This window comes from Rhinoderma darwinii, unplaced genomic scaffold (genome assembly GCF_050947455.1).
Source record: "Rhinoderma darwinii isolate aRhiDar2 unplaced genomic scaffold, aRhiDar2.hap1 Scaffold_478, whole genome shotgun sequence".
Lineage (NCBI taxonomy): Eukaryota > Metazoa > Chordata > Amphibia > Anura > Rhinodermatidae > Rhinoderma > Rhinoderma darwinii.
The window spans coordinates 162481-174509 of NW_027464024.1; the positions used below are offsets into that span (position 1 = coordinate 162481).

Below are 12029 nucleotides of genomic sequence, written 5' to 3' on the forward strand. Positions count from 1 at the left end.
TGATGGTTTGACTTATGCTTCAAGTACAATTTCTGTTGACGAAACAAAATATTAGGCTGCAGCACTGCTCATTACATGATGAGAGCGCAGCAGAAGTGATCAGGCCGGCGACCCCCAGATCAGTCATCGAAGCAGAGATACGGCGCCCGCTACCACAGCTGGAGAGATCACCGCTTATCTAACCACGGAAAGTTCCATCAAAATACAAAAAAAACGCACTTTTTATGATCAAACGAGACTGGAATTTCCATGGGGAAATGATCTTGGGGGGGGGGGGGGGGTCACAGGCTATAAATTACTTGTGAACTTGCCCCCCCCAAGATCAGCACACTCCTCTCCTGACATACTCTGTGCTGCTGGAGATCCTGCTCCTCCCACTATGTAACTCTCAGCCTGTGACCCCCACATGATCAGCACACTGCTCTCCTGACATACTCTGTGCTGCTGGGGATCCTGCTCCTCCCACTATGTAACTCTCAGCCTGTGACCTCACTCCTCTCCTGACATACTCTGTGCTGCTGGAGATCCTGCTCCTCCCATTATGTAACTCTCAGCCTGTGACCTCACTCCTCTCCTGACATACTCTGTGCTGCTGGAGATCCTGCTCCTTCCACTATGTAACTCTCAGCCTGTGACCCCCACACATGATCAGCACACTCCTCTCCTGACATACTCTGTGCTGCTGGGGAGCCTGCTCCTTCCACTATGTAACTCTCAGCCTGTGACCCCCCCCCCCCACATGATCAGCACACTCCTCTCCTGACATACTCTGTGCTGCTGGGTACCTGGCTCCTTCCACTATGTAATGCTCAGCCTATCACCTCCCACATGATCAGCACACTCCTCTCCTGACATACTCTGTGCTGCTGCAGATCCTGCTCCTCCCACTATGTAACTCTCAGCCTGTGACCTCACTCCTCTCCTGACATACTCTGTGTTGCTAGAGATCCTGCTCCTTACACTATGTAACGCTCAGCCTGTGACCCCCCACATGATCAGCACACTCCTCTCCTGACATACTCTGTGCTGCTGGAGATCCTGCTCCTCCCACTATGTAACTCTCAGCCTGTGACCTCCCACATGATCAGCACACTCCTCTCCTGACATACTCTGTGCTGCTGGGGATTCTGCTCCTCCCACTATGTAACTCTCAGCCTGTGACCTCCCACATGATCAGCACACCCCTTTCCTGACATACTCTGTGCTGCTGGGGATTCTGCTCCTCCCACTATGTAACGCTCAGCCTGTGCCCCCCCCCCACATGATCAGCACACTCCTCTCCTGACATACTCTGTGCTGCTGGGGATCCTGCTCCTCCCACTATGTAACTCTCAGCCTGTGACCTCCCACATGATCAGCACACACCTCCTGACATACTCTGTGCTGCTGGGGATCCTGCTCCTCCCACTATGTAACTCTCAGCCTGTGACCTCACTCCTCTCCTGACATACTCTGTGCTGCTGGGGATCCTGCTCCTCCCACTATGTAACTCTCAGCCTGTGACCTCACTCCTCTCCTGACATACTCTGTGCTGCTGGGGATCCTGCTCCTCCCACTATGTAACTCTCAGCCTGTGACCTCCCACATGATCAGCACACTCCTCTCCTGAAATACTCTGTGCTGCTGGAGATCCTGCTCCTCCCACTATGTAACTCTCAGCCTGTGACCTCCCACATGATCAGGACACTGCTCTCCTGACATACTCTGTGCTGCTGGGGATCCTGCTCCTCCCACTATGTAACTCTCAGCCTGTGACCTCACTCCTCTCCTGACATACTCTGTGCTGCTGGAGATCCTGCTCCTCCCACTATGTAACTCTCAGCCTGTGACCTCCCACATGATCAGCACACTCCTCTCCTGACATACTCTGTGCTGCTGGGGAGCCTGCTCCTTCCACTATGTAACTCTCAGCCTGTGACCCCCCACATGATCAGCACACTCCTCTCCTGACATACTCTGTGCTGCTGGGTACCTGGCTCCTTCCACTATGTAACACTCAGCCTGTGACCCCCCACATGATCAGCACACTCCTCTCCTGACATACTCTGTGCTGCTGGTGATCCTGCTCCTTCCACTATGTAACTCTCAGCCTGTGACCTCCCAGATGAGCAGCACACTGCTCTCCTGACATACTCTGTGCTGCTGGAGATCCTGCTCCTCCCACTATGTAACGCTCAGCCTGTCACCTCCCACATGATCAGCACACTCCTCTCCTGACATACTCTGTGCTGCTGGGGATCCTGCTCCTTCCACTATGTAACTCTCAGCCTGTGACCCCCCCCCCCACATGATCAGCACACTCCTCTCCTGACATACTCTGTGCTGCTGGGATCCTGCTCCTTCCACTATGTAACTCTCAGCCTGTGACCTCCCACATGAGCAGCACACTCCTCTCCTGACATACTCTGTGCTGCTGGAGATCCTGCTCCTTCCACTATGTAACTCTCAGCCTGTGACCTCCCACATGATCATCACACTCCTCTCCTGACATACTCTGTGCTGCTGGAGATCCTGCTCCTTCCACTATGTAACTCTCAGCCTGTGACCTCCCACATGATCATCACACTCCTCTCCTGACATACTCTGTGCTGCTGGAGATCCTGCTCCTTCCACTATGTAACTCTCAGCCTGTGACCTCCCACATGATCATCACACTCCTCTCCTGACATACTCTGTGCTGCTGGAGATCCTGCTCCTTCCACTATGTAACCCTCAGCCTGTCACCTCCCACATGATCAGCACACTCCTCTCCTGACATCCTCTGTGCTGCTGGAGATCCTGCTCCTCCCACTATGTAACTCTCAGCCTGTGCCCTCCCACATGAGCAGCACACTCCTCTCCTGACATACTCTGTGCTGCTGGAGATCCTGCTCCTTCCACTATGTAACCCTCAGCCTGTCACCTCCCACATGATCAGCACACTCCTCTCCTGACATACTCTGTGCTGCTGGAGATACTGCTCCTCCCACTATGTAACTCTCAGCCTGTGCCCTCCCACATGAGCAGCACACTCCTCTCCTGACATCCTCTGTGCTGCTGGAGATCCTGCTCCTTCCACTATGTAACCCTCAGCCTGTAACCTCCCACATGATCAGCACACTCCTCTCCTGACATACTCTGTGCTGCTGGAGATCCTGCTCCTCCCACTATGTAACTCTCAGCCTGTCACCCCCCACATGATCAGCACACTCCTCTCCTGACATCCTCTGTGCTGCTGGGCACTCTGTCACTTGCCTCTCCACCCTGATAACCATGATCTCTGGTGAAGCAATAAAGGGGAAGCGTCGTTTTCTTGAAATCTGTGATCAAACCTTTATTCTTAGTGCGATACAAATGCCGGAGACGTAGAAATTCTCGTTTCTTCTCATGCGTTTCATAAATAGAAAATATAAACACTTCATATAAAAAGCTAGAAAAATACTTCACGCCGTTTATAAAGCGTCACATGTCGGCGCGGACAAAGGAGGCGAAGATCCCGTCCTGCGCCAGGAGACTCTCCGGGGTATCGTACTCCAGAATGTTCCCCCGACGCATCACGATCACCAGGTCTGCGGTGAGGATGGTGTGAACCCGGTGCTGCGGAGAAACAGAGCGTGAGGCCATGACAGGAGGAGTCGTAGGGAGGCCGGGCGAGGGGAGAGTCATGTCACTGGGTCGGGGGAGAGTCATGTCACTGGGTCGGGGGAGAGTCATGTCACTGGGTCGGGGGAGAGTCATGTCACTGGGTCGGGGGAGAGTCATGTCACTGGGTCGGGGGAGAGTCATGTCACTGGGTCGGGGGAGAGTCATGTCACTGGGTCGGGGGAGAGTCATGTCACTGGGTCGGGGGAGAGTCATGTCACTGGGTCGGGGGAGAGTCATGTCACTGGGTCGGGGGAGAGTCATGTCACTGGGTCGGGGGGGGAGTCATGTCACTGGGTCGGGGGGGAGTCATGTCACTGGGTCGGGGGGGAGTCATGTCACTGGGTCGGCGGAGAGTCATGTCGCCGGGTCGGGGGGGAGTCATGTCACTGGGTCGGCGGAGAGTCATGTCACTGGGTCGGCGGAGAGTCATGTCACTGGGTCGGGGGGGGAGTCATGTCACTGGGTCGGCGGAGAGTCATGTCACTGGGTCGGCGGAGAGTCATGTCACTGGGTCGGAGGAGAGTCATGTCACTGGGTCGGGGGGGAGTCATGTCACTGGGTCGGGGGAGAGTCATGTCACTGGGTCGGCGGAGAGTCATGTCACTGGGTCGGCGGAGAGTCATGTCACTGGGTCGGCGGAGAGTCATGTCACTGGGTCGGCGGAGAGTCATGTCACTGGGTCGGCGGAGAGTCATGTCACTGGGTCGGCGGAGAGTCATGTCACTGGGTCGGCGGAGAGTCATGTCACTGGGTCGGGGGAGAGTCATGTCACTGGGTCGGGGGAGAGTCATGTCACTGGGTCGGGGGAGAGTCATGTCACTGGGTCGGGGGAGAGTCATGTCACTGGGTCGGGGGAGAGTCATGTCACTGGGTCGGGGGAGAGTCATGTCACTGGGTCGGGGGAGAGTCATGTCACTGGGTCGGGGGAGAGTCATGTCACTGGGTCGGGGGGGAGTCATGTCACTGGGTCGGGGGGGAGTCATGTCACTGGGTCGGCGGAGAGTCATGTCGCCGGGTCGGGGGGGAGTCATGTCACTGGGTCGGCGGAGAGTCATGTCACTGGGTCGGCGGAGAGTCATGTCACTGGGTCGGGGGGGAGTCATGTCACTGGGTCGGTGGAGAGTCATGTCACTGGGTCGGCGGAGAGTCATGTCACTGGGTCGGAGGAGAGTCATGTCACTGGGTCGGGGGGGAGTCATGTCACTGGGTCGGGGGGGAGTCATGTCACTGGGTCGGGGGAGAGTCATGTCACTGGGTCGGGGGAGAGTCATGTCACTGGGTCGGCGGAGAGTCATGTCACTGGGTCGGCGGAGAGTCATGTCACTGGGTCGGCGGAGAGTCATGTCACTGGGTCGGCGGAGAGTCATGTCACTGGGTCGGGGGAGAGTCATGTCACTGAGTCGGGGGAGAGTCATGTCACTGGGTCGGCGGAGAGTCATGTCACTGGGTCGGGGGAGAGTCATGTCACTGGGTCGGCGGAGAGTCATGTCACTGAGTCGGGGGAGAGTCATGTCACTGGGTCGGCGGAGAGTCATGTCACTGGGTCGGGGGAGAGTCATGTCACTGGGTCAGGGGCCCCTATCAGTACTAGATAACAGCCCCCTCTCTCTCCTCCAGCTGCACGTGTGGAGCAGACAAGTGTGGGGGGGGGGGGGGTCCTGCAGATTTTGGGGCATTTCCTTCCCTCTGCTGTTATTCGCTCTCGCATGGTGATGAGTGGGCGGGCGCTTCTATGTGTGATGTCAGCCAATTACATGTCTCTTTTCTGCGGCTCCACCTCCCCTCTCACAGCACGCAGCCTCACAGAAAGAGAGAGCGATAGAGAAGGAAAGAGGGAAGCTGCAGCTGCATCCCCTCCTCCCCTTTCACAGCACGCAGACTCAGAGAGAAACGGCAGCTACATCCCCTCCCACAGCATTCAGCCTCACAGAGAGAGAGAAGCTGCATCCCCCTCCTCCGTGTTTTACACTAGATGGATTTCTTGATGACTGAGGAGGTTGCAGGCAGGGAGAGGGGCCTTCAGGCTGCTGGAAATGAGTGGAGGAGAGGAGTATATAGATGAGGAGGAGGGATGTATTACAGTGATATTACATGTGAGATGTGTCTGGTTGCTGGGACTGTTCTCCTATGGCTGCGGCTCCCCCCACAGTTACAGGTGCATCTCAGTATTACAGGTGCCTTGTTGGTGAATCTCCTTTTTTTAGGCTCCATAGTCTTATATAGGGGAATATGGCGGAGATAGCCCCGGGGTTACTCACTATGTATAGGGGTCTGCAGGGGGTGGACCTGTGTGTACAGTGCGGATATAAGAGTATTACAGGGTCATCGTACCAGACAGACAGCAGTGACTCAATCTACTTGTGACTCTTGACCAGAAAGGTAAAGAGACCGTCCGGGTTGGAGAGGAGCGCGGTCGCCGAGTCATTCTCTGTCAAAATACCCTCGGAAAAGACCAACACCAGGTCTGCAGCCAAGATGGTGGACACCCGGTGCTACAGGACAGAGAAGAGAGAGACACAGGAGAGAAGAGACAGACGCGTCACCTCAGAGAGACAGCAGAGACACATGAGAGAAGAGACAGACGCGTGACCTCAGAGAGACACAGGAGAGAAGAGACAGACGCGTCACCTCAGAGAGACACAGGAGAGAAGAGACAGACGCGTGACCTCAGAGAGACACAGGAGAGAAGAGACAGACGCGTGACCTCAGAGAGACACAGGAGAGAAGAGACAGACGCGTCACCTCAGAGAGACACAGGAGAGAAGAGACAGACGCGTCACCTCAGAGAGACACAGGAGAGAAGAGACAGATGCGTCACCTCAGAGAGACAGCAGAGACACAGGAGAGAAGAGACAGACGCGTGACCTCAGAGAGACACATGAGAGAAGAGACAGACGCGTCACCTCAGAGAGACACAGGAGAGAAGAGACAGACGCGTCACCTCAGAGAGACACAGGAGAGAAGAGACAGACGCGTCACCTCAGAGAGACAGCAGAGACACAGGAGAGAAGAGACAGACGCGTCACCTCAGAGAGACACATGAGAGAAGAGACAGACGCGTCACCTCAGAGAGACACAGGAGAGAAGAGACAGACGCGTGACCTCAGAGAGACACAGGAGAGAAGAGACAGACGCGTCACCTCAGAGAGACACAGGAGAGAAGAGACAGACGCGTGACCTCAGAGAGACACATGAGAGAAGAGACAGACGCGTCACCTCAGAGAGACACAGGAGAGAAGAGACAGACGCGTCACCTCAGAGAGACAGCAGAGACACATGAGAGAAGAGACAGACGCGTCACCTCAGAGAGACACAGGAGAGAAGAGACAGACGCGTGACCTCAGAGAGACACAGGAGAGAAGAGACAGACGCGTCACCTCAGAGAGACACAGGAGAGAAGAGACAGACGCGTCACCTCAGAGAGACACAGGAGAGAAGAGACAGACGCGTGACCTCAGAGAGACACAGGAGAGAAGAGACAGACGCGTCACCTCAGAGAGAAACAGGAGAGAAGAGACAGACGCGTCACCTCAGAGAGACAGCAGAGACACATGAGAGAAGAGACAGACGCGTCACCTCAGAGAGACACAGGAGAGAAGAGACAGACGCGTCACCTCAGAGAGACACAGGAGAGAAGAGACAGACGCGTCACCTCAGAGAGACAGCAGAGACACATGAGAGAAGAGACAGACGCGTGACCTCAGAGAGACACATGAGAGAAGAGACAGACGCGTCACCTCAGAGAGACACAGGAGAGAAGAGACAGACGCGTCACCTCAGAGAGACACAGGAGAGAAGAGACAGACGCGTGACCTCAGAGAGACACAGGAGAGAAGAGACAGACGCGTGACCTCAGAGAGACACAGGAGAGAAGAGACAGACGCGTCACCTCAGAGAGACACAGGAGAGAAGAGACAGACGCGTCACCTCAGAGAGACACAGGAGAGAAGAGACAGATGCGTCACCTCAGAGAGACAGCAGAGACACAGGAGAGAAGAGACAGACGCGTGACCTCAGAGAGACACATGAGAGAAGAGACAGACGCGTCACCTCAGAGAGACACAGGAGAGAAGAGACAGACGCGTCACCTCAGAGAGACACAGGAGAGAAGAGACAGACGCGTCACCTCAGAGAGACAGCAGAGACACAGGAGAGAAGAGACAGACGCGTCACCTCAGAGAGACACATGAGAGAAGAGACAGACGCGTCACCTCAGAGAGACACAGGAGAGAAGAGACAGACGCGTGACCTCAGAGAGACACAGGAGAGAAGAGACAGACGCGTCACCTCAGAGAGACACAGGAGAGAAGAGACAGACGCGTGACCTCAGAGAGACACATGAGAGAAGAGACAGACGCGTCACCTCAGAGAGACACAGGAGAGAAGAGACAGACGCGTCACCTCAGAGAGACAGCAGAGACACATGAGAGAAGAGACAGACGCGTCACCTCAGAGAGACACAGGAGAGAAGAGACAGACGCGTGACCTCAGAGAGACACAGGAGAGAAGAGACAGACGCGTCACCTCAGAGAGACACAGGAGAGAAGAGACAGACGCGTCACCTCAGAGAGACACAGGAGAGAAGAGACAGACGCGTGACCTCAGAGAGACACAGGAGAGAAGAGACAGACGCGTCACCTCAGAGAGAAACAGGAGAGAAGAGACAGACGCGTCACCTCAGAGAGACAGCAGAGACACATGAGAGAAGAGACAGACGCGTCACCTCAGAGAGACACAGGAGAGAAGAGACAGACGCGTCACCTCAGAGAGACACAGGAGAGAAGAGACAGACGCGTCACCTCAGAGAGACAGCAGAGACACATGAGAGAAGAGACAGACGCGTCACCTCAGAGAGACAAGAGACACATGAGAGAAGAGAGACGCGTCACCTCAGAGAGACAGCAGACACATGAGAGAAGAGACAGACGCGTCACCTCAGAGAGACAGCAGAGACACATGAGAGAAGAGACAGACGCGTCACCTCAGAGAGACAAGAGACACATGAGAGAAGAGACAGACGCGTCACCTCAGAGAGACACAGGAGAGAAGAGACAGACGCGTCACCTCAGAGAGACACAGGAGAGAAGAGACAGACGCGTCACCTCAGAGAGACAGCAGAGACACATGAGAGAAGAGACAGACGCGTGACCTCAGAGAGACACATGAGAGAAGAGACAGACGCGTCACCTCAGAGAGACACAGGAGAGAAGAGACAGACGCGTCACCTCAGAGAGACAAGAGACACATGAGAGAAGAGACAGACGCGTGACCTCAGAGAGACACAGGAGAGAAGAGACAGACGCGTCACCTCAGAGAGACACAGGAGAGAAGAGACAGACGCGTCACCTCAGAGAGACACAGGAGAGAAGAGACAGACGCGTGACCTCAGAGAGACACATGAGAGAAGAGACAGACGCGTCACCTCAGAGAGACAGCAGAGACACATGAGAGAAGAGACAGACGCGTCACCTCAGAGAGACACATGAGAGAAGAGAGACGCGTCACCTCAGAGAGACAGCAGACACATGAGAGAAGAGACAGACGCGTCACCTCAGAGAGACAGCAGAGACACATGAGAGAAGAGACAGACGCGTCACCTCAGAGAGACAGCAGAGACACAGGAGAGAAGAGACAGACGCGTCACCTCAGAGAGACACAGGAGAGAAGAGACAGACGCGTGACCTCAGAGAGACACAGGAGAGAAGAGACAGACGCGTGACCTCAGAGAGACACAGGAGAGAAGAGACAGACGCGTCACCTCAGAGAGACACAGGAGAGAAGAGACAGACGCGTCACCTCAGAGAGACACAGGAGAGAAGAGACAGACGCGTGACCTCAGAGAGACAGCAGAGACACAGGAGAGAAGAGACAGACGTGTCACCTCAGAGAGACACAGGAGAGAAGAGACAGACGTGTCACCTCAGAGAGACACAGGAGAGAAGAGACAGACGCGTCACCTCAGAGAGACACAGGAGAGAAGAGACAGACGTGTCACCTCAGAGAGACACAGGAGAGAAGAGACAGACGCGTCACCTCAGAGAGACAGCAGAGACACAGGAGAGAAGAGACAGACGCGTGACCTCAGAGAGACAGCAGAGACACAGGAGAGAAGAGACAGACGCGTGACCTCAGAGAGACAGCAGAGACACAGGAGAGAAGAGACAGACGCGTCACCTCAGAGAGACACAGGAGAGAAGAGACAGACGCGTCACCTCAGAGAGACACATGAGAGAAGAGACAGACGCGTCACCTCAGAGAGACAAGAGACACATGAGAGAAGAGAGACGCGTCACCTCAGAGAGACAGCAGACACATGAGAGAAGAGACAGACGCGTCACCTCAGAGAGACAGCAGAGACACATGAGAGAAGAGACAGACGCGTCACCTCAGAGAGACAAGAGACACATGAGAGAAGAGACAGACGCGTCACCTCAGAGAGACACAGGAGAGAAGAGACAGACGCGTCACCTCAGAGAGACACAGGAGAGAAGAGACAGACGCGTCACCTCAGAGAGACACAGGAGAGAAGAGACAGACGCGTCACCTCAGAGAGACACAGGAGAGAAGAGACAGACGCGTGACCTCAGAGAGACACATGAGAGAAGAGACAGACGCGTCACCTCAGAGAGACACAGGAGAGAAGAGACAGACGCGTCACCTCAGAGAGACAAGAGACACATGAGAGAAGAGACAGACGCGTGACCTCAGAGAGACACAGGAGAGAAGAGACAGACGCGTCACCTCAGAGAGACACAGGAGAGAAGAGACAGACGCGTGACCTCAGAGAGACACATGAGAGAAGAGACAGACGCGTCACCTCAGAGAGACAGCAGAGACACAGGAGAGAAGAGACAGACGCGTCACCTCAGAGAGACACAGGAGAGAAGAGACAGACGCGTCACCTCAGAGAGACAGCAGAGACACATGAGAGAAGAGACAGACGCGTCACCTCAGAGAGACACATGAGAGAAGAGACAGACGCGTCACCTCAGAGAGACAGCAGACACATGAGAGAAGAGACAGACGCGTCACCTCAGAGAGACAGCAGAGACACAGGAGAGAAGAGACAGACGCGTCACCTCAGAGAGACACAGGAGAGAAGAGACAGACGCGTCACCTCAGAGAGACACAGGAGAGAAGAGACAGACGCGTGACCTCAGAGAGACACATGAGAGAAGAGACAGACGCGTCACCTCAGAGAGACACAGGAGAGAAGAGACAGACGCGTGACCTCAGAGAGACAAGAGACACATGAGAGAAGAGACAGACGCGTGACCTCAGAGAGACACAGGAGAGAAGAGACAGACGCGTCACCTCAGAGAGACACAGGAGAGAAGAGACAGACGCGTCACCTCAGAGAGACACAGGAGAGAAGAGACAGACGCGTGACCTCAGAGAGACACATGAGAGAAGAGACAGACGCGTCACCTCAGAGAGACAGCAGAGACACAGGAGAGAAGAGACAGACGCGTCACCTCAGAGAGACACAGGAGAGAAGAGACAGACGCGTCACCTCAGAGAGACAGCAGAGACACATGAGAGAAGAGACAGACGCGTCACCTCAGAGAGACACATGAGAGAAGAGACAGACGCGTCACCTCAGAGAGACAGCAGACACATGAGAGAAGAGACAGACGCGTCACCTCAGAGAGACAGCAGAGACACATGAGAGAAGAGACAGACGCGTCACCTCAGAGAGACAGCAGAGACACAGGAGAGAAGAGACAGACGCGTCACCTCAGAGAGACACAGGAGAGAAGAGACAGACGCGTGACCTCAGAGAGACACAGGAGAGAAGAGACAGACGCGTGACCTCAGAGAGACACAGGAGAGAAGAGACAGACGCGTCACCTCAGAGAGACACAGGAGAGAAGAGACAGACGCGTGACCTCAGAGAGACAGCAGAGACACAGGAGAGAAGAGACAGACGTGTCACCTCAGAGAGACACAGGAGAGAAGAGACAGACGTGTCACCTCAGAGAGACACAGGAGAGAAGAGACAGACGCGTGACCTCAGAGAGACACAGGAGAGAAGAGACAGACGCGTCACCTCAGAGAGACACAGGAGAGAAGAGACAGACGCGTGACCTCAGAGAGACAGCAGAGACACAGGAGAGAAGAGACAGACGCGTGACCTCAGAGAGACAGCAGAGACACAGGAGAGAAGAGACAGACGCGTGACCTCAGAGAGACAGCAGAGACACAGAGAGAAGAGACAGACGCGTGACCTCAGAGAGACACAGGAGAGAAGAGACAGACGTGTCACCTCAGAGAGACACAGGAGAGAAGAGACAGACGCGTCACCTCAGAGAGACAGCAGAGACAGTGCGACATGTGTGACGGAACCTCCACTCTAACGAGACCTCAGGATTATTTACTAACATATGAACGTGACAGCGGAGGAC

At 55.1% G+C, this 12029-nt stretch overlaps 1 protein-coding gene across 1 annotated transcript in view; it reads right to left on the bottom strand.

Moving 5' to 3' along the window:
• Positions 1-3437: 3437 nt before the first annotated feature.
• The window catches only part of LOC142719280 (ATP-binding cassette sub-family C member 9-like), a 27068-nt gene continuing 18476 nt past the window's right edge, over positions 3438-12029 (bottom strand). Inside the window, exon 14 of the mRNA XM_075848769.1 lies at positions 3438-3576. Within this exon, the coding sequence (XP_075704884.1) occupies positions 3442-3576 (135 nt within the window). The 3' untranslated portion in view covers positions 3438-3441. The remainder of the gene's footprint in view (positions 3577-12029) is intronic.